Source organism: Spodoptera frugiperda, chromosome 4 (genome assembly GCF_023101765.2).
Source record: "Spodoptera frugiperda isolate SF20-4 chromosome 4, AGI-APGP_CSIRO_Sfru_2.0, whole genome shotgun sequence".
In the NCBI taxonomy this organism is placed as follows: Eukaryota; Metazoa; Arthropoda; class Insecta; order Lepidoptera; family Noctuidae; genus Spodoptera; species Spodoptera frugiperda.
Genome location: NC_064215.1, coordinates 9,073,275 through 9,098,384, shown reverse-complemented (window position 1 = coordinate 9,098,384; position 25,110 = coordinate 9,073,275). Strand labels below are relative to the sequence as shown.

At 36.4% G+C, this 25,110-nt stretch overlaps 2 protein-coding genes across 5 annotated transcripts in view; both read left to right on the top strand.

Moving 5' to 3' along the window:
- The window catches only part of LOC118272365 (protein N-terminal asparagine amidohydrolase), a 66,086-nt gene extending 47,101 nt beyond the window's left edge, over positions 1–18,985 (top strand). For 2 of the 4 annotated variants that reach the window (XM_050707971.1, XM_050707970.1), the window contains 7 exons: positions 257–307; positions 11,818–12,011; positions 12,888–12,953; positions 13,534–13,716; positions 15,121–15,338; positions 15,928–16,089; positions 16,893–18,985. In XM_050707971.1, the coding sequence (XP_050563928.1) occupies positions 11,825–12,011; positions 12,888–12,953; positions 13,534–13,716; positions 15,121–15,338; positions 15,928–16,089; positions 16,893–17,018 (942 nt within the window). In that variant the 5' untranslated portion in view covers positions 257–307; positions 11,818–11,824 and the 3' untranslated portion in view covers positions 17,019–18,985. Of the gene's footprint in view, positions 1–256; positions 308–2,489; positions 2,825–5,368; positions 5,534–11,817; positions 12,012–12,887; positions 12,954–13,533; positions 13,717–15,120; positions 15,339–15,927; positions 16,090–16,892 lie in introns of those variants that run through there. The other 2 variants (XM_050707972.1, XM_050707969.1) reach the window with 2 other exon arrangements.
- An 891-nt stretch (positions 18,986–19,876) lies between these two features.
- LOC118272683 (brain protein I3) lies at positions 19,877–24,787 on the top strand. Its single transcript, XM_035589317.2, has 2 exons — positions 19,877–20,063; positions 20,301–24,787. Exons 1-2 carry the CDS (start codon positions 20,006–20,008, stop codon positions 20,606–20,608), a joined length of 366 nt encoding a protein of 121 aa, XP_035445210.1. The 5' UTR covers positions 19,877–20,005; the 3' UTR covers positions 20,609–24,787.
- The last annotated feature ends 323 nt before the right edge of the window (positions 24,788–25,110 follow it).

Sequence of the window (25,110 nt, the reverse complement as noted above, 5' to 3'; positions counted from 1 at the left end):
CGTCGTGCGTCCTCCGCGAGGACGGCTTGCGGAATCGTGCGAGATCTCTCCTCCCGATACTATTAGACGCATAATCCTCACATCTCCGTCCAGTGCGGGAGCGTGTGGCACCTGTGGCACGTGTGGACCGCGTTTCCCCATCGTCCCGCGTGCTTCTAAACTCTACGTGCCTCCGTGGATGGAGATGTCCACTTAAGATTACCGGTACGCGCCTTCATTATAATCGCATCAATAAATGCCATTGTTTTTGTTGCAGGTAGCTCAGCGACCTGAATGATCTTGACATCGACAGCTCCACCTATTAAACGTAAGTCACAATATAATTATTTTTTTGCAGGGAATATTCCACTCAAGCATTGTTTATTTCCTTGTGGGGTCATTGCCTTCTTTACTCAACTTTATTATACACGTGTGTTTTATGACATTCATTGGAATCTATTAATTAACTTACAGTTTAATTAACCGAATATGTATTGTTGATAACGTATCTCTCATCCGAAAGTGATCAAATGTTGGCCTGAATTTAAGGCAATTTGTTAAACAGTTGTGTTGTGCCCTATGTTCGTAATAAACGTCTCGAGTGCAGATACAATCGTATATCTAAGAGATATGAAATCATATTTAGTCAGTGGTCGTTTTCCCGTCGAGTGTATCATTATTGATTGAATGATAAATCCATCGATGCTCCTGACAAATAAAACCATTATTCAATTACGATCACGTCGCACGCCCGATACGATTGTCACTTGACCGGAGCGGACCCGGGGAATCAAATCAAACGTTAACCTCAATAATGGTATCGGTGATCTATCGGTGGTTTGGACCAATATTGGAGATATTGAATAATAATTGGTGCAGACGAGGCGAGCAGGGCGGGCGTCACGATGGAGATGGTATCTGTCGAGCGTGCCGCATCCATCAGCCCTCGATGTGCACTATCTGTGCCGGTATCGCGCGCCAACGATAACCATTGTCTTACCGGACGATTATATCGGCGAAATTTGTGCTCGCCTCCGATCGACCGTTTGTCTTTTGCCGCAAATGAGCCGGATAATGGAGGATGCCGCATAAAAGGTGCGCGTTTGTGCTAAACTTTTGCTTAGTCATTAATATGCCGTGGGAACGGAAAGTGTTCGACATGAGACATCTAATTTTCGTTGTTATATAAAACTAGTGTTGAATAGGTACATTCACGAAGATTGTGATTAACTTTTTGTCTGTGTCGGCAAGCTGTAATTTACTGCTGCACAAAACGCATGCGCGGCTTGCAAGTACTAGTAAATATATTCATAACTTAATTAAATTCCATTGCAAAGTTGAGCTTTGAACTTTTCCAGTGGAAGTACTGGCTTAATTGGTTCTAACACAGTATTTCATATTGGGCGCAGTGGTTCTGTCCACATTAAATTGGCCGAGTCATGTGCAGTTGACAGCGAACAAGGTGCACGCGTTTAAGCGCAGTGCTCCCGTTTGCGACCGCGACCACTTAATAGCATTAGTGTCATTGTCTCGGGATCATTAATAAGTCGCTGGACAGTTCTATTGGCCGGCACGCCATAACGGGCCTTACCGTGTACTGGCCTCGTGTCACGAATTTGTATCCTAATGGCCTTAGGGGGAGTTACGATCGCGGACTCCAATGTTCCTGGATATCTGGATAGTTACGCGCCTCGCCCCACCTACGGACAATGGTGTATGGTTTCGCCCTGCGTTTTATTAGCTATCGCGAATTTAATTTCATGTTCGATTTAATCGAAATCGACTAGCAAAATATATACGACTGTAACTTGGTATGTAAGTACAGTAGCCGTGGGTATAAATGGTTTTGCAATTATGGTTGTACGACGACCGGACGCGGCTATTGTTACACTGTAAATGAGTTAGATCTTGTTGCAATTTATTTTATAAAATTATTTCTGTAATGTAACTTGGGAAATCTTAAACACTTGAATGTGAGTAGGTTGTTTGTGACATTTTGGGAATTCCCGCTTGTTTATTAGTTCATGTCACATGTGTTATCTGTGGGTGGATAGTTATGCCCAAGTAAGTTCATATACGTATAGTCAAGACGTTTAATATTATCCTTAAATTAGCACACCTCTGACACAGATTCATTTCACCGTCACCGGCGACAATTGCTAAATCGCTGCCTCAATTTTAACGGACAGCTGTAAATCTATTTAACTGGTGTGGAGCGTTGCACGCGTCCGTACATCAATTAAGTCCAATTAGCCCAGCGACTCGGCACTACCTCTTTGATACACCGACGACGGATTAACTACCGACTTCTGAATTACTCCGATTTGTCGATAACATCCACTCGCTACTATTAACAAATCAAGTCTTGTTTATTTATAGCCGGCTAGATAAACCACTTTCCAGGAAGCGTTGATTATGAACAATTAATTACATATCTGTGCAAGCAACATTGGCGAGTTCTCGCGCTTGTTGTTATTACGCGTTCGTGATAAACGCCGATGGTATATTTCTTAATTGCCCGTTGCATGATACGGGCACTATCGAAGCACTATTTCCAACATAATAAGCATTATCATTACAATAACAAGCTAGTAACTCGCGGCATTCGATGTGCTCATGACGGGAATACGATAACCCGACAGACCGTCTCAGTTGGATTTTGTGTGCAAGAAGCTACACAATACTTGTGTGCCGAGTGCCGCCCATTATTTAACATTACATTTTTTATAATCAAATAAATACTTATAGGCAACTTCAGTGTTTCACCGTTCGGAGTTAGACATGTGTTTGTGATTGTGAATTTGGAACATTTGGATCTTGTGTTGAATAAGTTCACAGGAACATTGTGAGTTGGTTTTTCTTACATTTAATTAAGCTATCATCGACACGATAAGTCAACAATGACCCGGTTGCATCTCTTTCGTGCTAGATCAATGGACATTTCGACATCCATCCGAGATTGATGGCGCGAGTAATTTACTTTTGAAATGTATAATTAGACTATTGTAAGTTGCCATTGTGTGTTCGATAGTAAGTTTACTAAAGTTAAATTATAAGTGTACGTGGTTGAATAAGATTTTTTTACGTTTGACTGAATGGGTCGTTCTCGGTACAGTCTCAATTTCCCAGCAGGCAGTGCCTTCATTAATCATCGTCTCGTTTGTAAAAGGACAGCGATATGGTGTTTATGTTATTTTAAAAAGTCTGTTGTTTCGTTTCTCTGGCTCGTGTGGTGTTTGGGAAAGTTCTTTTGTTTTGTCAATTAGGTTTCTGGGGTAAACGAAAGCTATTCTTGACAATTTTTTCCTCGTTGTTCTAGCTTGCGGATGAAAGTATTGAGCATTTGTATACCCATAGGTTTGAAATTCAAGCTTAGAATTTAGATTGTGTTATTCTCAGTTAAAATAGAGATTAACCCTGTGTCGTATATTTGCGCACTTATCATATTACTAGCTTCTGCCAGCGGCTTTGTCTGGGATCCTGTGGGATAAAAATCAGTCAAGTCAGCTCATGCCTTATCTGTATACCAAACTTCATCAAATTCCGTTCAGTAGTTTCAGCTTGTTTAACGGACAATCGTTTTAGTGTGATTTGATTTGTTATTTGCCGTAAGTTTTCGGGGAAAAACAAATTCTTGTAATAGCCTCGAAAAACAACTATCGTACTTAGGTCTTTATTTCTTAGAATATTATTTTTATTAACTTGTATGATTGTTTGAAAAGAGATATGAAAGAAGATAGATAATGCTATGTTCTGATGACGTAGATAGTAAACGATAAAGATATAAGTTTTGCAGTGCTGTGATTTAAAATGACTAACCCCCAACACTAACACTAAGCGTGGTGATTTATGCTCAAACCTTCTCCGTGTGTGAAGAGCCTTTGGTCTTTGGTCGGTAGTGGCGACTTATAGATGGATAAGGGGATTTTCTTCAGTATAATTATATTATTTAGGGCAATAATAATGGTTAACCTTGTGCGAATACGGTCAAGTTATGTTTAACTATATTTATCAATGTCAAAAAACATTATGATAAACAAACTATATTAATATAATGTCTATCTAAATTAATATCTTCACTGGGTTTGTAATTATATTTAATTACTTGTGTACACATAATTAGTTATACAAATAAATCTTTACTGTCACTGGTGTCCGTCAAGTTTTGAAGTTAAACGGATAGGTAGACATTTTATGTAAGATAACATGTCGTAAAATATTGATATTTTAATGGATATTCGAACATCTAACTGAGCTATAAATACTTTGATGCAAGTACTGAATTCATTTTCTAATAAATATTTACAAGTAACGTTTCTTAGTTAAAATAGGTAATGATCAAACAGAAAAATTCTAAAACTAAGCTTAAAATTAAATCAATTATTAATGTATCTATAATTTTATTACTGTCACATTCACCGAGACATTTAATAATTACTAAAACTATTTCTAAAGATAATTGCTAAGGACTAGGTTAAGTAACCATTAACGACTCCTGAGTACGGTAGTTAAAGACTTATTAATGGAAGCAATATCGTTTTGACTTTTAAATCATCATTGCTATCCATATCCATTCCTATTATAGAGGTCTGATGTCCCCAGAATCGTCACATTAGCCATCTTTAAGGACATCGCTTCAAATTATAATTCAATACATCAATACTGCAGATACACTATGGGTTGTCTGTCCATATCCATTTGCACTTTAGTTGCACATCACGTTCCCAGCGAATTTGTTTCCGAGTGCACCAATGTTTTCTTGGCAGAGAAAAGCCTTTTGATTTCTACGTGGAGTCAATAAATAAAGTCAAGCTAATCCGGAGCTGCGCACTACCTAGCGGGTTTACCGGGGCTCTGGCTCGAAAAGCAGGAATAGGAACGGGGTGGTTTTTAGTCAGTAAGAGTCTGACACTCCCTCTCGCTTGCCCTGGCGAGAGAAGTCATTAGATGATTTTCCTCCCTTAAAAAAAGTGCCATGCTTCGGCACGAACTGGTCGGTTCAACCGGAGTGATACCACGACTTTGTACACAGGTTTTGAATTGAGATTGGTTAGAATTTCGGTCTTTAAACGTCTTGAATTTTTGAGTGATGTGTACTTATAAATAAAAGAATGTGTACAAATAAAATAATGTTATGTGTACTTATAAATAAAATTAAGGAAACATTGTTTGTAAACGATTGTTTACCTGTAACGAGGTTGGCTTCGAGTATTTATTAATAAATAATCTTCAAAACATTTACCGCGTCATTGATATGACATTACTAATTCTGGTTCTTATCACTCGACCAATTAGAGTTCGATTTAGCCCTTTTACGGAACGTAGTTATCAGTAAGTACTTTAGACATAATTGTACATTAATTTCTATTAGTCATATTGTAAATCGAGTGCATGTTTAAATATAAAATAAGTCATACAGAACCGTTGTTACCGTTGTAAGAGTGGTGTCGTCTGTTATTTCTCGATGTAGTTTTTCTTATAATAATTTTATTGATGAAGAAAAAATGAAATGTGTGATCTTTTGCCTATGTGTGTTACTGTGTGGAATCAAGAGGTATTTATTTGTATTTGATTATTGTTTATTAGTTTTCTTTATAGGTATTTAGAGAATGTGTTGTTATTTATGTTTTAGTGGTTGTTTTTTGTTTATCGGTCTATGGCTTGTTTATTATGTGTATTTCCTTGATTCGGAAGTCTATTTTGCCTGATTGTGTCTTTGCTATGTGCTTTTGTCCTGTGTTTTTTTTTAAAGTTGGTAAAGCACCCAATAACTTCTCCCGCCTTGAGTGAGGCGAGAGGGAGTGAAGGCTCGTGCTGACTAAAACCACCCCGTTCCTACTCCTACTTTTCGAGCCAGAGCCCGGTAAAACTGCTAGGTAGTGCTTGTGACATTTTAAGTATGTTAAGTGTAATTGTTGGTTGGTTTATTGGTAAATACGTTACAATTAAAATTTAATATAGTTCACGTTAAATCCAATGCGCTTGTTTGTAGTGTTCTCATAGTATTATGTCATAGTATTATCATGTAGGTATTATGAAATTGAAACTGTTACCTAATTGGTAATTATTACGCACATTTTAACCACATGTAGCACATGTGTATATCCTCGATGATACAACGTTGTTGTATGTTGTGCCTACTTTCCTTCGATTCTTCCCTCCTGAAGCCCATTGTGGTGTGATTTTAATTATAAATTGTAATATAATAGTGTAATAGGCAGACCGCGGATGTTAAACAGTCTATTATAATGTGAAAAACTGAATGGACTTTTACACATTATAATAGTCCTCAAACGTTATGTTTTCACATTTGAACAGAAACAATTTAATCCGATTTTCGCTTAAGAAATGAATGTAGTGATACCGTAGTTCAGTTGGATTGCGATGAAACTTCACAAATTGCTTGCATTTCATAAATCTGGGGGCACGGCGGTGCCCCCGCAAAGTCGAGCAAACAAAAGCGGCACGGCCAATTTCAACCGCCTATAATATAATCGTTGTGGATAAAACAAGGAGCCTGAATTTTCAGATACTAAGCAGGCATTCTGCCAGCCTATTTATTGCAATAGTATAATATATGTATAATGATAATTCAGGACGGGAAAAATCATGGTAAAGTTTAGTACAACATTAGTACATAAACGTTTAGCTACTCATCAAGGATATTGGTAATTCCAACTGTTGGAATAAAATTCCATTCGCGTTATGATGTGTTTTATTTTATCCACTCAATTCTTTTTCCGGAGCTGCGGAATGCATAGCGGGTTTACCGGGGCTCGATAAGCAGGAATAGCAACAGTGTGGTTTTTAGTCAGTAAGAGTCTGACATTCCCTCTCGCCACGCCCAAGGTGGGAGAAGAATTGGATGATTTTCTTTCCTCAAAATAAAAACTTCTCGTAGATTTATTGATACTAGTGGTCGCCTAGTGGCCGAAATTCGACCATATACGATTTAATTTACAATACCACTTAACATACGTTCAAGGATAATTTTTATTTAACTCAAACTCAAACAAACTCTTTTATAACGCATCATGAATAACCAAACCTCCTTCAATGAAAAACCTCTTTTCATATGAGACGTGAGAATATCATCGCAATGTCTGTCAATTTTGACGTTTTGTCAAATACGATCAGATACTATGCATGTGTGTGTAATGTTTTATTTATTGATTTAATGTACTTTATAAGCATTATTATTGAAAAATATTAGCGTTCTGTACTTCTCCTACACATAAACTATAAGTGTACCAAATTTTATGCTCCTACGTCCGCGCAATTTTCGTAAAAAGGAATAAAAAGTTTTTGCATCACGTATTAATATATAGATTTTATCCATACCTGATCAAGATTTGTTGCTAGTGCTAAACCCAATACTTATGGAAAAAGCGGACAAAAGTTCTTGTTTTATATTTCCAAACCTGGTTCCATTACCGGGGCTACGGCTCGAAAAGCAGAAGAAGGAACGGGGTGGTTTTTAGTCAGTAAGAGTCTGACACTCCCTCTCGCTTCGCCCAAGGTGGGAGAAGTCATTGGATGATTTTCCCCCTCAAAAAAAAAAAACCTGGTGCCAAATTCTCGTAGATAGATATCAGTCATCTTACCGGCAAGAAAAGATAGTCTGATGGATTATTTTGGGATTTTTATCAAGAAAGATATTGCGACCCCATCTTGTCTAACTGAAGATACAAATAAAGAAACTATCAATTTTGAAACTAAACATAAATATCTTCATTTCTGATTCCATATTTCCTGGAAATGGTAAACCACACAATTTACATAAATTAACTAGATACGTTAATAATAAATTCTTTAAACATTAAAGGATAAAGATAAAAATAGGTGTTGATTTACGATGCTGCTAAGCTATTCTGTGAATTCCAAATTTTGAAGTTAGCTCGATCGCATTCTCGCCCGTCATTGGTCGAGATTATTCTCACAACCAATGACATGGTGGACGGCGATCGAGTTAACTTTGATCTTTCAAATCGAAAGCTACAGTATCATGAGTTTGAAGCAATAGTATTTGTCGATAGTCGCTAGCGACTTTTTGTATGCTAAATTTTACAACGCCTCTACCGGTCACCTGTGGGACTAAAATTTGCCATACAAAAAAATTACGTCGTCGCCAGCGACTATCGTCACTGATCCGGAGCTGCGGACTACCTAGCGGGTTTACCAGGGCTCCGGGTCGAAAAGCAGCAGTAGGAACGGGGTGGTTTTTAGTTAGTAAGAGTCTGACACCCCTTCTTGCCTCGCCCAAGGCGGGAGAAGTCATTGGATGATTTTAAAGCGACTATCGTCAAATACTAAGGCTTCAAACTCATGGTAGAGGTAGAAGAGCTAGCTGTCTAGTGTCCACGATGATATGGTAGCTACAGTCATTAACTGACTCAACATTATTTGTGTTTGCAAGGCAATGCTTGATAGTCTTGGTCAATAAAACAGTTTATTTATTTTTATATCAAGAGTGAAGAATGTTATAACAATGACTTATTTTCTTTGACCGACAAGATTTGTTTAAGGGGCGGCAATGCACTTTGTAACTCCTCTGTGTTCGGTTGTTCATGAGCGGCGCTGATCGCTTCCCATCAGCGCGTTTGCTTTTTATTCCATAAAATTTCTGAAGTTGACTTTTTTTGAGGGGCAAAACTCATTTATTTACCTCTCTTCTCCCGCCTTGGGTGAAGCGAGAGGGAGTGTCAGTTGTTCCTTCTTCTGCTCTTCGAGCCGGAGCCTCAGTAACCCGCTAAGTAGTCCGCAGCTCCGGGTAATCGTAACGTACTTAAGTGAATATTAATAATTATAACGCATTTTATAGAGATTTTCAACCACACAATTTTGCAATAAAGTTGAGAATCCATTCTGTACATGATAAACAACCTTGAAGGTACAGTGCCCTTAGTACGAGTTAGCTTTACGTTGAACGAAAACTCGCCGCGCTCGTACTAAGCCCTCAGAGCTATTTACGCTCGGGGTTTTTTCTCAACATCGTTACACTGCTTTAATTACCCTGTATATATAACATATAACACGTCTCCTCGTTAGCTGTTTAATTGCTTATTTACTGTAATATTGACGGGCTGATGTTCCACGATTGTTTTATCTCGACTATTTAGTTGTAGGTACCCTCACGGTCCTTATCTCTCAAGCATTACTAATTTCCTCTTATCTCGCCACTAACAGTTATTTCTTGAATTATCGCTTCGTTCTGTTATAGTTACGCTCCATTTGCTCTTTACATAACATTTTTACCACATCTCTGTTCGAATATCGATTTTAGTTCAAAAGTAGGCTATATTTATTTACTAATGTTTTTACCAACCTTTCGAAATTTTAAGGAACTGCGGACTACCTCGCGTGTTTAAGGGGCTTCGGCTCAAAAAGCAAGAGTAGGAATGGGGTGGTTTTCAGTCAGTAAGAGTTTGACACTCTTTTCGCTTCGCCCAAGTCATTGTATGATATTCCCCCTCAAAAAAGTCTAAACTAGGTGGCATTTAACGCCATTTTTGTTTTCACCAACCCATGAGTGTCTCCTAACAAAATAAGTAAGGGGTTTGTATAGGTTCGCTACGCTAATTAACTTTTAAGTCAAGTGACAGTTTAGGGGGTGATTAGCGAATACAGCCATTATGGTCAGTGTTACAAAATTATACAAATACTCAATACTGGTCAGGTTACGTTTTTTCCCCGTTCGTTGGAAAGTTATTTTCTACCTGGCAATGCAGGGATTTACATCGGCGCCGGCGCAATGTAAATGAACACGCGCAGGAGTTGCGCCGTGCGCTGTGTCACTCGTATGACCCGCCGGCATTCGGAATACATTACTGAGCCGTAAGACAATTGAGTAAGTGTGGCGTCGATCATCGACGACGCTTCTATAATTGTATGCGTGCTTTATGAGATGTTTTTTGCTTTTAGTTACGAGGTGGGCTAAGGACGTTGGTGTTTTGGTACGATTGGTTTTGTAATTTTGTATCTAAGTTGATGGTAAATAACTGTTCTACCTTTACACATATAGAGAATTTAGAAGAAACTCCTGAAAACTTTGTATTCTCTTCAAAAACATCTTCGGGTTTAGGCGCTTTATTCACATCTGCCTGATCTTCTCATTGTATGTCGTTGTCTTTCAATTGGTCTGACTGTCTTTAACCGTGTTGACTTAACTTGACTTATAGTCATGTGTCCCCTAAATGTGGCAGAGGGCATCCACAGAAGTTCTCCGTCTTCATCGCAACACTCTTAACTTGACTTAAGGTTCCATGTCCCCTAGATGGGGCAGAAGGCGTCCACAGAAGTTCTCCGTCGCGACCTGTCTTGAGCTTCACGCTTCACCTCGCTCCACGTTTTTAACCGTGGTTGCCTAAAAATCTTCATCTTAAAATAAGACTTCAGGACAATTCCTTTTTCTAGTTACAGTCAAAATACTTTATTTATAGAAGCAGAAAAAAGACTGCCATGATTTAATTAGAATTGTCGGAGATCCGTCGTCCTTATTTTGTTAGAGAGAAGTAATTTGTCAGTTTTATCACCAAGACTGACCAGTACCCTTAGTACGACTTTCCTTTACGTTTAACGAAATCAAAACGTGAGCGCGTTCGGCGCTCTGATTGGCTTGATTATTCGAGCAATCGATTATTCGACCAACCAATAATTTTTAGCCGCAGATTTTTACAGAAGAAGATTTTTATTTACGTGAACTATTACTCCATTAATTAACTGGACATATTAAACCGCAGTAAACACGAACAAACAAGTAGGATACATAACTCTAAAACAAGACAACGCTAAACTATTCACAGAGCTTAACGAGTTTTCCAAGAACCGTGTAGGTTATAGTAATAGTAATTTGTACACTTAATATGTTTAATATTCATTCCCATCTATTAGTCGTATGTAATATAAACACTTCATTGCTTGTATCCGGTTTACTCAGACAAGATATTAATCGGAATAGGTACGGTTTTGTTCAATGAACCCTCTTGTGGGACATTACTAGTCTGTTTCCAATATTTTATCACTACTGAGCCCAATACTGTTTGTGGGTCAATAACCTATGGTTCTATTATTTGTTATAGTGATTTAGAGACTCGATATTATAATTTAAGTCCGGTTCTGTGTGAGGTTTTAGCGCCGTCTGGTCGCCATTGACAAAAAATTGTTAATGAAAGATGACGTGAGTTATAGCTCTTTATGTCTATGTCTAACTGACTCGTTGGTTGAGTTGAAAGCGCGACTGTTAAATTTTGTTTCGCTCCCGATTCCTGAGTCGACATACGTAGTTTAGTTGTGATTTTTTGAAGGCGGAGGTTAAAATTGTGGCACCCTGGAATTGATAATCCTTTTACATTTTCGGGGAATGTGAAAAAGTGTCGAAACATTTTAGCTTAATATGTTTTATTATCACAGAACATGATTTCGAATCATGATCATGATTTCTGTGTGAGATGTTGATGAATTGGCAAACCGGTCTTAATCATCATCCCCCGTAAATGTCACACTGCTTTGTATAGCCACTGCTTCGAAGGCACATAGTTCCTTAGTAGACTCCTATAGGCGATTGATGATGATGAGATTTTAGAGAACAGTGAGTAAAATTCCCTAAGAAAAGGTCCTCCGACCAGGCAGGGTAATCATACCTGGCGGGCTTTCTGCCCAACAATTCGCATGTACGAGGTGATCATGTCGGGCTTTCTGCCCAACTTGTAAACTTCTTATGTGCGATGTAGAATTTATGACGTCATCCGTTGATTTGATCGTCGATCGTCTATGTGCGACTTCTGTCACTTGTCATGTGTAGCGAAATGCTTACTTACAATACTTGTTGATTGTCCTCAGAGTTAGCATGGTGGTGGTGCTGAACGGCGTGCTCGCGGACGAGTGCCCGACGTCAGTGCGCGCGCTGCTGGCCGCGCACCCCGGCTACAGAGATGCGGCTGCGCAACTACTCGCGGCCGCCGCTAGGGTTGTACCGCCGCCTGGCTTGCTGTATGTCGGCCAGCGGGAGTTAGCCGCCGTGGTACCTCATGACAGTAAGTGTTATTATATCTTTGTCTTTTTTCTTTTTCTCCAAAGAGCTTGTCTAAAGTGAATTGCCTTGTAAAGCTCGTCCTAGCCTCGTCACTGTTCTACCAATGAAAAATTGCAATGGAGTTGTGGCAGATGACATCATAATTTATTTAAATAATTGGCGTGCAAAAATATGTTCATGAAGACTACTTTTTGAAAAATTCATACGACCACTTTCATTGTATTAATCTGATTGAAAGTGAAATATGTTTGCTGCATTTTGTATGCACTTTCAATAAGAAGATTAATGCGGCAGATTATGCAAATTTAAAAGAAAATTTACCCGTTCACTGCAGAATTCAAACCAGTCTTAATTTATTATGTCGCCTAAGTGTTTATTTGCGCACTATCCATATAAGTCCATCTATCTGACATAAAATATCATAACGTTTGCCTTATGAAGTACCTATTAGATAATATAATTGGTATTTAACCGATCGACTACTGGAGAAAGTTTGTAGGCAAGATGGGCAAGTCTAACTTTATATTCAGGTCCAACCAGTACTTTACAAGTAATTTTTACTACTTAGGATAACACGTTAGGAATTTAATATTAGCGCATCGCGTTCCGCGCGCGCCTCAAAGAGCCATCAGACCACCACAGATAGGGCTCAGTAGGGCTGATGCCTAATCCGGAGCTGCGGACTACCTAGCGGGTTTACCGGGGCTCCGGCTCGAAAAGCAGGAGTAGGAACCGGGTGGTTTTTAGTCAGTAAGAGTCTGACACTCCCTCTCGTCTCACCCTGGCGAGAGAAGTAATTAGATGATTTTCCCACTTTAAAAAAATTTAATGTGAGTTTCAATTTATTTAACTTATGGTTTGTTTCTTAATGTTTCAGAAAACGTCAACATCATTGGATCGGATGACGCCACATCATGTATAATCGTTGTTATCAGGCATTCAGGTAATTTGAACAATATTCTATAAGTTTAAGTATATAACTTGGGGACTTTTTTTAGCCCGATAGCGTTTTTTCTTATGTATCAAGAGTAAGATAGTGCTTTTCCACTGGAGTTGTGCCAATGTAGCTATACTGCAAAGATGTAATAACTAAGCTGTGAAACTATGTGACCGTATCTACTGATACTAAGCTATATAGCTGTACTGTGTGAGAAGGATCTGCTATGAAGATGTACAGCTCGTGTATGCGATGCATAGCTGATCACTCAGCATCATGTTAGCCGTCTGCTCGTTTGCTCCCATCACATAAAGAAATAGAATTTAACTTTCAACCACGATACAAACGCAAACAACTATACTGATGTATCAGAGATATTGTAAAAATCATTTTTAGTAAAACGAGTAACGATGGAGTTTCTTGCTCGTTCTTCTCCATTCGAAGCAAGCTACACTTTAGAAAGAGCGCCTAGCTTCACTGACGGACAGACTGACGGACAATTTAATTTGACGTTTCAAAAGTGCCTAATTTAGGATTAATTGAAATAAATGCTTTGACTTTGACTAACATTTCATTTATTTTCCAGGGTCAGGCGCAGTAGCCCTCGCCCACCTAGACGGGTCGGGCACAGCGGAGGCGGCGGCGGCGATGGTGTCGCGGGTACAGCAGCTGGCCGTCGGCTACCCGGAGGGCAGGCTCGAGCTGCAGCTGGTCGGAGGCTTCACAGACCCTCACCGCTACTCCGATGAGCTATTCGCTAATATTATGTGTAAGTTACTATAACATTATAATGTTACTACTACCTCAATACTAAGTCTTTAGATTAAGATTGTTTTTTTGACATTAGTTCTATAGAGTTTTTGGCAAAAAAGAAAATCGATCCGAAGTTTTTGGATTAAGATTGGCAGTTAAAGTTGTGACGTGAGTTTGATGTAACGAGAGATGTTGTAAAAAGTTCAGTTGTCTGAAATCTTTAACTGTTGTGTTTGTATGACTACATACATGAAAGTGATGGAAGCTTCAGCTTTAAGATTAAACCATGTATTTAGGTACTTTTGAAACGTCAACAAAGAAAGAAATAAATAATAGTCTGTCAGTTTGTCCGTCAGTGAAGCTAGGTGTTCATTCCAAAGCTTCGAATAGAGAGGAACATGTAAGGCTCACACCAAGTTTCTTCTTACACCACGAGACAAAGGTGTGACTTTAATACGTAAATAATAATGTCCCGTTAAAACAATAGTTAGCTTACTCGGAAATAAACAATTAGAACTGACGCACAGGTCGAACCCGCGGCTCCTTGTCAGCGTGCCAGCGAATATTAGCAGCGCGCGTGGGCGTACTATTGTTGCGTACTAAATGACGATCTTAGTGACTCATATCAACGCTAGTTTTATGGGATAAATAGTTACCGCGCGGTTTCACCCACTGCTCAGCTCCTATTAATCGTAGCGAGATGTTTTATAGCCTAAAACCTTCCTCAATAAATGGCCTATCCAACACAAAAACAATTATCAAATTCGAACTAACAGTTTCGGAGATAAACGCATTCAAACAAACACAAAAAATTTAGCGTTGTACATGAATACATACTTGAAGATTTATGTCGCCCAGTTATTTCTCAAACGTTTCAAATGATATTACTATGTTTCTTTTTTGTGTGTAATTCTCAGACGGATGTAGGTGTGATAATTAATGAGATTTGTTTTATTTTTGTCCAGTCGTGTGTATGAGTAATGTGTGTATGGAAGCGTATGAAAATATGGACGGTTTAATATTTGTCATTGTCATAATTATTTTAGTAATGACTTTCTGAGGTCATTATTTTATATTTCATAGCAACTTAATAAAGATGAACGAACGATGATAAAGATGAACTCAACTACTTTTTGATTATTTAATTAATTGAATTACATTAATGGCTTACCTACTGCCATATTCAGAGTCATTCAATGGTTACTTAACTTAATGTATTAGCAATTAGCAATTGTTTTCGATACAAAACCGTTACTAAGGAATAGTTTAAGTAATCATTAAATGTCTCCCAAGTGCGGCAGTAACTTACATAACCGATAACGCACGATTATGAACCCCTATCGTGGCTTGAAACTAATCGAGCAATCTCTCCCGAATATTCGTAGATAAGAAATTTAACATCAATTCTTCACCTTTCCAGTATCATTCCACCGGCTCTCAGTAGAAATAGACCTCACATTGGCTTGTTGCTGTGAGCTGAACACAGCGCTGGGCGGTGGGTCGGCCGCACCCCTCGTCACTGGAGTCGGTGTGGACATCCGCGCCGGCGATCTCTTCCCCGCCACATTCCCTGATAAAGGACCTGAACTGCCACTCAGAGGTGCTCGGACTATTACCAGTGGACCACATTCCGGACAGGTATGGGACTTTACATTACTGAGCGTAGGCAGTCGAATAGACAGTGTGGAAATCACTCATATGACTTAAAGGAAACTGCAAGTAGTACCTACTCGTCTGCAGAAGCATAATACAAATTAAAATTTCAATAAAAAACACAAATTTTTTCAAATAAAATAAGTAATTGAGTTAATCAAGTATTAAATTCATTGTGAACAGCTTCATGTTCTTTGATCACAAAAAGCTGTAATGTTTTGGTGGTCTAGGAATGTTACGGACATCGCGGCTGTTATAATGCCGAAAAGTGTTCAAATTAGCTCAAAGATAATAATGTACTTTTTGGCTTACCTACTGGGTCTACTTCGGTAATTTTTCGTATATCGTCAGCCAAGATTAAAAGGAAAACGTTTTCCATTGTTTAAACGCAAACAACTGAAAAAAATATTTCATAAAAGGAATAGAGTTTACGACAAAGAGTTTACATATAACTAGTTTACATATTTTAGGTTAGACGTTAGCAGCTATTATGATATTTTGGATATAAACAACAAAGATGATAACAAATATTTAAGTAATTTCTCTAGCTAATGTATTCACATGCCAATTCCAGGTACTAGATATATACGACAACACGGTGGGCCTACTCCGCATCGGTCCGTTCAACTACGAGCCCCTGCGCGGCGTCGACCTGTGGCTCGAACAGTCGGATGACTTCATACTGCAACATCTTAGCACCACACCCGCTGTGGAGCCGCCGCATTTCGTACACAATGTAAGTAAAAGTATATGTTTTTTTATAGGAAGATTTACGCGTCACTACATAGTATAAAACAAAGTCGCTATTTTTGTCTGTTTGTCTGTATGCTTAAATCTTTAAAATTACGCAACGGATTTTGATGCGGTTTTTTTAATAGGTAGAGTGATTCAAGAGGAAGGTTTAAGTATATGTATAATACAGGCATAATATATCACCATTGCACCCATGCGAAGCTGCTGGGGCGGATCACTAGTATATTATATAAAGGCGATATATTAAAGAAGGGCCAAATTAAAAGCTTCCTTAGCCGACGAGCATACATGAAAAGACTAATGACTGTTGATAAAGCGAAAAAGTTATGCGTAAGATTCGTAGCAGTTGGCGTTCCATTGTTTCTGCTTATCCCTAAGGGGGGCGTGAGGGTATGTATGTATGTAGGTTAGGGAAAGGAGGCAAACGAAGAGAGGATCATGTGATGGTAAGCATTCCAGCTGTTCATGGATATCCGCAACAGTAGAGGAGTTACAAGTGGATCGTCTGCCTTTTTGAAGTTAGGGATTTGGGAATTTATTATTTTGGATTGAGCTTCTGGTAACCTCACACGGCAAATCTTGCGTTTTGCCGTCATGTCAGTTTCCCGTAAGGCCGTGATATACTCCGATCGAGCCCGTCTATTCGTACCAAACTTTAACTCTTTACTTATTTGAAAATATCTGCAAAACACAATTTTCCTATTGGGTATGTTGGGTTCAAGTTGCAATTTGTGACTATTCAATACTTATAAATATTTCGTTAACCAAATTCCATTCTCTTTTCAGATCCGTGTAACCCTGAAATTCATTCAGCAGCACCCGTTCCCGGCTGTGACAGTGTTCCCGGACAACCGCTCGCATTATTACCGCCGCGACGAACAATCCGGGTGTTGGGTACCCATGCGCTTCTAAACGCCAGCAAATACTGATAGACCTACCATTTTATTAAATTATCAGTAGTATTTGTTTCTTTAGGACTGACACTTTTTAATATGTAGGGCGAAACTGGTCGTGTACGGAAATTCAATATTTAAATTGATTAATTATTATGTTATCAGCTTAATCACGCAACTGTTTGATGAGGAACTCGACTCGTTTCAAGCTATGTTAGAAATTCATCAGTTACTTGAATAAGTCAATAACATATTAATTAATTTAGTATATCTCACGAAAGTTATAATAAAATTATTTAAATTGATTGTTTTTGATGACCAATGTTTTTGGTAGAGTGGCGCTGGTGTCGCTTTTAAGGGACCTAGTGTATTACATTGACGCTATATCAAGCTTCTACAAAAAATTGTAAGTAATGAAATCGGGGCTAGTTTTGCTCTTTTAAAAATATGAAAGTACATAATTGATAAAATTATTTAAACAATATTAAATTGTCACCAGTGTTTGGTTAAGTTTGAAAACTCAGCTAGAAAAAAATTAAACATATCAATGTTAGAAAAATCTATGAAATTATGTTAAAAGAAAGACCATTGGAATATAATACGCAAATAAAGATTTATTTAAATAAAAGTAATGCAACTACATGTTATATAAATGGTTTTGAAAATATTAATGCTTGTCATAAAATTTTTGGGAAAATACATGACACTTCCATTTTTATTGTTGGCAAGACTAAACAGGGTTGCCATGTGACAAATTTTAAAATGACAACTATAAAATTATTCTCTCTATTCACAGTGCTAGTAATTTATTTTTATGATTTTAATATTCATATGGTCTTAATTTAAATTCAGTCTCTTTGAACTTTGAAATAAGGTCTATAATTGTGTAACAAGGTATGTTTTCTTTTTGTGCTTCTTCCAATAATAATGATTTTATGTTATGTCATGCTTTATTAGTGACACAAATTTTTTCAAGCATTTCAAAGACATTTCTTAGGAAAAGTATACTTCGGCACGTCAAACTACCTCGAAATATCAAAATTCTATAGTATATTTTCAATCTTATTGTCTTGCAATAAAGTTGAGTTTACTTTGATGCTAGACAGGTGAGCTTGATGTGCTGGAGTATATAAACTTAAATATTTTTGTGTTATTGTGATAATAATTGAGCTAATAATGTGTTATTTTTTCATCTATATTATGATAGACAAAAGTAAAGCTTATGAGTTGGCAAAAATGTTAGTAAAAATCGCATAAGGTTTGATTCCAATTAATACAATGTAACAGAAAAGCATGGTCATGAAAAAATTGTTCTTCCAGACTAAATGAAACAAAGAACAACAATTTATTAGACACCGGGCACGATGCACCAAAAAATATAAAACATGAAATTTAAATATGAATTATAAAGGTAAAGTGGCAATATGCCCATGCCGAAAGGGAAATATCTATTGGTGGACCACACTTTTCTGTTATAAGCCGTATATTATTGTAATTTATTAAATGCTCCTTCACTCATATAGGGTTTTATGTAAAGGGCTGAATAGTTAAATAGTTTTATCGCGTATATTTAGTACGCATTCAGCTTATTTTTTTAAACTGCGACATTATTCGAGTGAGGTGCAATATTGGGCGATCTAAAAAGTATGAATAAAGCGGTAAAAATGTTGCTATATACAAAAAATACGCAAAAATTAAATCGCTTCTTACTTTTGTATGTAAATATAAAATTGATAATGTTAATAAGTTATGATTAATTGTATATTTTGTCATATTCGTTTATCTACTTCCAGTTAGAATTTTTAAGTTTTATTATGATTTTTTCTTGCCTTAAAGGTATATGGCAGGAATGAATTTATAAAATAGAATGAAAATTGTCAGAACAAGTTGTGTTGTAAATATTATAGTGATTTAGATATAGTTAGTGACGTTATTAGTTATTGTTTTGTGAAATATTATGAATATATTGAAAGTTCAAAGGAATAATTTGTCTATTTTTTTTCTTGTGCCCCTTTTCCTCTGTTACTTTCCTTCCTTTTAAATGCCTGGTTGATGTAAAGAGATTAATTGAACTGGGTAAGAGGTTCGATTGCGACATAGTTGAATGTTAATAAACTATAGTTAGTGATGTAATATTTAGTTATTTAAATGCATGTATATCACGGGCGAAAGCTCCTGTGTGGTTTCATTTTTCCATAATTCCTACATAATTAATATCAATAGCCGTGTCTGATTATTTTCTCCACTTTAGTTGTTACCAGTCTAATAAAATATCGATTATTCTACGAAATGTTGCACAAATAAATACATACCTACCAAATTCTTATTATGTAAAGGTACCAGATGCAACTCAATGATACTGTCCCCTAAAGGTATAATAAGCAGATATCTGTAGGGTAGAAGAAGTATAGAACGGGTAGTCGCTTATGTCATATTTTCTGATCCTAAATCACCGTTAAAATAAAAATGCCCCTTTTACTTTCTAGAAGTACATGATAGACATGCACTTACAGTAGGCCAAGGCATACTTTTCTTGTGCTTTTCATCGATACGAATATAAATAGTAATGAGTTTATATGAGCCTTAGATTACAAGTAATTTTCTGGATTGTGTCAAGGTATGTTTTGAAATTATTAGTTTATAAGAAAATTAAATATTAGTTTATAAGAAAATAGTTGACACAGATCACTGTATTTATTTCAAGCATAATTTTTATGATTGAAAATACAATGTTATTAATAAAATGTACTTTTAATTTTAATAAAAAAATATTCTTTTGTTCTTCAGATTATTTTATCCTGAATTTTTCATACGTCGCGCCATTTGCTGTCAAGTCAATCAAGTGTCAGTCACAAAGTCCCAAGTTGGCAACATTATTGTTGACTTTTGACACTTGACAGCTGGTTTGTGAACTCAACTCAACTCGCAGTTTTGTTAGTTTTTGTGTAAAAGAATTCTTTCAACACACTTTGTAAAACCATCCTGAGGCGTCAAATTGTTAACAATATGGAAAAGCCACGAGTTACTGAGCAACCACCACCATATTCGGCCACCGTCTTGCCAGGTAGGAGCGAAATAAGTTTGTTTGTAAGAAACCTTATTTGTGAATGAATCACAATAAAGATAAGCTGTTCGATTATACTGCGTAATGTTGCAATTCGGCGTTATTATACATAATCGGCTTAGATATCCTGTGTATTTGTATAGAGCGGATGGCCACGATTGTTGTTTTGTCCGTTTTTCGTTTGGTAAACACGAAAGTTAGGTTGCTATGAGTAATTTGTTAATGCTATGTTTTCAGGGCCTGTCCCGCAGCCGGCTGGTGCCCCGGGTGCGCCGTACCCGCCTCCCCCGCCCGGGTATACCCCGTATGGAGTGCCCCCACCTCCAGGTACGGGATTTGTGCCCAACTATGGAGCCACAAGTATTATCATTCCACCCCCTATTATTGCCGTAGGAGCGTGCCCAGCCTGCCGAGTTGGCATACTCGAAGATGATTTCACTTGCCTGGGTATCTTATGTGCTATACTATTCTTCCCTATAGGGATCCTATGTTGTCTCGCTTTGAAAAACAGAAGATGTTCTAATTGTGGAGCTCTGTTTGGTTAGAGAGATGACAAGCTTTGTTAAATGTTTTGAATAAGAAATGTTGAATATTGAAAGGTTTATGAATGTAATAATGGTTACTCGTTATTATTTACATTGTTGTTTATGTTAAAATATAGTTGTTTTGAAGTAAGTCAGAAACAAAAACAAGTTGAGTTAAAAAGTAAACAAAAACTTGCCGTTGTTTTGATCATTTTTATTTTCAATTTTCACACTAAAGAAAACTTGGCTCTACAACTATGTTTTAACATAAATATGGTCAGTTTATTTTATTTATCTAACAAATATACAAAATACTGATGATTATATTAATTAGTATTCAAGGTCGATGACCATTAACATTCTTGATAATCTGTTGAAATGTGTCCGATATACACAAACTTTACATCCAAATAAAATGACTCACAGGTAGATGACAGCAATTAACTTATTAATAAGGAAAACTATTTATTACTCTATTAAAAAAACATCAATAATCAAAATAAATACAATTAAAAATAGACCTTAATGACAAGAGAATCCCTACATTAAGAGACAATTATATAAAACTCTTCTTGTTTACATATACCACTTTTGAGGACTTAAAACAATTGCTGCTTCATCTATAAATAAATAAAACTTGTGGATATTATGAACAACTGTTTGATAATATTGTTTATGTTTAGTATCACACCACATTGCCTTAAATAACTAGTTTGAACTGGAAATGCTCCAATTTGTAAATGAACAGTACCATTAGTATGAGTTTGCTGTGCGCGTTCATCGCTCTGATTGGCCGGCTCGAAATAACCAACCAATCAGAGCCGAATGCGCTCTCGTTTCGATTACTTTTAAAGTAAAGCAAATTCATACTAAGGGTAAAGAGCAATATTAAATACAAAAGAAAAATATAAAAGTATTTTCTTCATACAATATAGAATTTATTTTTCATATCTTTGACAGTACTGTAGTTGATTTATAATAGGATTATTTTTATTTTCTATCATGTTATATGTATTTGTTATTTTTATATTTTTACTAGTATTTTTGAATACCTATTATTAATAAGGAATATTTTGAGTAAGTATAAGTTTGCAGTCTAAATAGAATCTGTTATCTTACACCTAATTTTATTGTCTATCAAATTATACGAAAAGCATTTAAAAACAGTTCAATTCAGTGTTGCCATAAGATCCAATTTGAAACAATTTGCCAGTTAAAAAAAAATAAGAATGTTATATGTAATGGATCATCCCTTCTGTCAGTTATAATATTACATTGATTTTTTATGTGATTTCTATGCTAGTTAGTAATTCCAAAAGTATAATTTTAAGAGATTTTTTGAAATTATTAAAAGACACATGTCTCCAAAACTGTCTATTTCGAATTTGCCTTATTTTGCATAGAAAAAAAAGTTTAAATAATCGGAATGATGAACAAAAACATAGTGATAAAAATATTGGACACTTACTTTTTGATTTATCAATATACTATAGAAAATATATATTGAAACAATCTCCATTATAGTTATGGAGAAAGTACTCAATGCAAAACCGTATCGCGACGTCTTGCATGAATGATCTAGACGCGAAGGCGATGCACAAACTGTCAAAATCTATTGACGCGGCCTACGTGACCAACCGCATATAGGATGTGGTAAGCGAAGCGATCAGTTGGCTTGGTCACACCGCGTCGTACCACACCGCTTCGCGTTCGCTTCTAGATCGCTCACGCAAGACGTTCGCGTTATTTTTGATTTTATTAAATAGATTATGTCCAGTATTTTTATTGATCTACACAAAAATAGAGAAGAAATCATTATTTCATCGAATTCATTTATTACTTAGTGATTGCATTGGCTCATATTAGTGTTATAAATTATTAGGTAATATAATATATTAAATATCTAAGTTTAAGTATAATCAGAATTAATTATTTTATCCAATTATAATTATTATCGTTTGCATATCATATTAGAGGATATTAAATGTTAAAAAAATATTGATATTGGTTATGTAAATGTAGTTTTGGTTTAATATTGAAAAGCCTTAGTATGAGTTTGCTTTACGTTTAAAGTAATCGAAACGAGAGCGCGTTCGGCGCTCTGATTGGCCGGCTCGAATAAACCAACCAATCAGAGCCCCGAACGCGCTCTCGTTTCGTTTTCGTTCAACGTAAATCAAACTCGTACTAAGGGTAACTGACACACTTCATTTTGTAGTAAAGTTAGGTTTAACTGGTAATTCATGAATGCCAACATTAAATAAAATTCAGCCTAAAACACAATCAATTTTCAAACTTAGATTTAATGCTATTAGGTCAAAAGTAAATAATTGCTGAAATCTAAGCAACTAGAAATAGAAAATAGACTTTTATTTGATATACAATTAAGTTTAATAATGTAAAATCAAATGTAATTGCTACATTATTCACGAAATTAAAAACCTTCTCGTGTAGTATAAAAGGAAACGAAAATATAAATTTTCGTTTCCTTATAGTAGCTAAGTAATCTGAGTCTAACATGTAAGCAGCCTTTTGTTTAAAGTATATAATTCAACCCCTTTATTCATAAACAAGTAATATCCACCTAGAAAAAACATTAATGTTTAACTTAAAACTTTAAAACAACCATGAAAAAATTATATTTTCCCATTCAAATTAACTCTTCAACTTTATTATGTAACGTACAAGTTGATATGAGTTTATGTAAAAAAGTCTTAACAACGACTGTCGTCTTCGTCTCACTAGATGGCGCTCAAACAGCTTGATGTCCTGTTTGTCTGTCAAAATTTCAATGTCCAATGATTTGACACTAGTAAATTTTTCTATTGGACAACAGTACCCTTATCGATACGAGAACGCGTTTGGCGCTCTGATTGGTTAGTTCATTTGCACCGGCCAATCAGAACGCCGAACGCGCTCTCGTTTTGTTTTCGTTCAACGCAAAGCTAACTCGTACTAAGGGGTAAAGGCTTTAATTCTCACTAGCGCCACTTGCAAAACATTATGGCGTCTCTTGCGCATAATTCTGACACAATCGTTCTCATTATAACAATCATTCATGTGTCTATTATCTAACTGTCCAGCTAAGTTTAATTCAACGAATTGTAACATCTGTTTATTGTAAAATGTTTATGAATTAGGGGTCTCTATATTTAAGATAAATACATAATTATAATTATACTGAAATATAAAATTACAAAACTGAACTCCAAAAGTACTGAATTTACTGTGTATATTTTGAAAGTCTTTTACAAATATTATTTGCGAATTGGAATTGGAACTGAGATATTGTAACGGTTTTTTTTTAAATTAACGTCATTGCATTCTTTTTTCAAATAAGATGTTGATTTAAAGCAAGTGTGTGTGTTGTTTGGTTACTGGTTGATTAGTAAGTAGGGTTATTATTGTATATTTTATAAGAATAATGCGTAGAAGGCATAGCAGTCATCTCAGATTAACGGCAGATTTGATGATAAATTTCATTTGCAATTTGAACTAAAAGTATTTTTTTAAACGTGAAAAGATAGCAAGAATATTGGTATTGGCGCCCAACAGGGTTCTCTCGTCAACATATCGTGACAATCCAGCAATCCAGCAATGGACTGTCACAATATGACGTCACGAACCACAAGTCAAGTGAGTTAACTACAAGTCTCATTTACATGAGAGGTTTTGATCTATGCTCTTGACAGACGGGTTGAAGACCGCCATTTAAAAGTTTCAGGTCTCTTAGAGAGCGTTGCTGCCCTTGTTAAATGCTTACTACCTTAGTTGGCAAAGTAGAATACAATTGTCACTATCCCTGAGTGAATAATAGGGATGGTAGCCATGGTCCCTGTTGGGCGCCAATAGATAATAGTCTAAGAGACTTATCCCCGATCGTCTCTGTCATCTCAAACTGTGATGTTGCAATGGAAATACAAGAATGATAATGTGTGAGCTAGGAATAGGTAGCTAGAGTGATAAGTAAAGGCTTCTAAAGCTAGCAATATATTGATGTTTTAAATCAACATCCCTAAAAGCCATACCAAGTACTGAGTAGGTTAGAATTAATACACCATCTCCTCATTGAATTGTTGACGAGTGAAATGTTATTTGTAAGTAAATGTTTGAAAGATCTAAGTATATTATTATGGTATACAGAACTATGTAATTATTATTATATTTATACTATAGGTTTTTCAATAAAGTTTGGGCATACATTGTGGTTTTCTTTTAATTTTTATGGAATTCATCCCCTTAATTTAAAAATGAAACAAATATGAGTTCTACAGGCTGCACGGTTGTTGCAGTTGGCTGGGCAACCTGCTGGGCTATTGCGCAACGTGTCGCGGGTTCGATTCTCGCACTGAACCACTCTTTGAGTGATCCACAAATTGTTGTTCCGTATGTGACTATTTATATTAAAAAAAGCTTTCTAGTACTTATTTAAAATAGTCTCCGGGTTGTTAGATTTTAGTTTTTGACCGTTGCGTTTCTGGTTATTGTTTTAAGTTCTCTATGTGACAACTAGATGGCGCTGC

What these genes read in the sequence shown, in the direction of transcription:
- LOC118272683 (XM_035589317.2), top strand. Translation starts at nt 20,006, where the DNA reads ATGGAAAAGCCACGAGTTACTGAGCAACCACCACCATATTCGGCCACC. An exon ending in TTCGGCCACCGTCTTGCCAG is followed by an intron (nt 20,064 to 20,300) that starts GTAGGAGCGAAA and finishes CTATGTTTTCAG; the next exon opens with GGCCTGTCCCGCAGCCGGCT.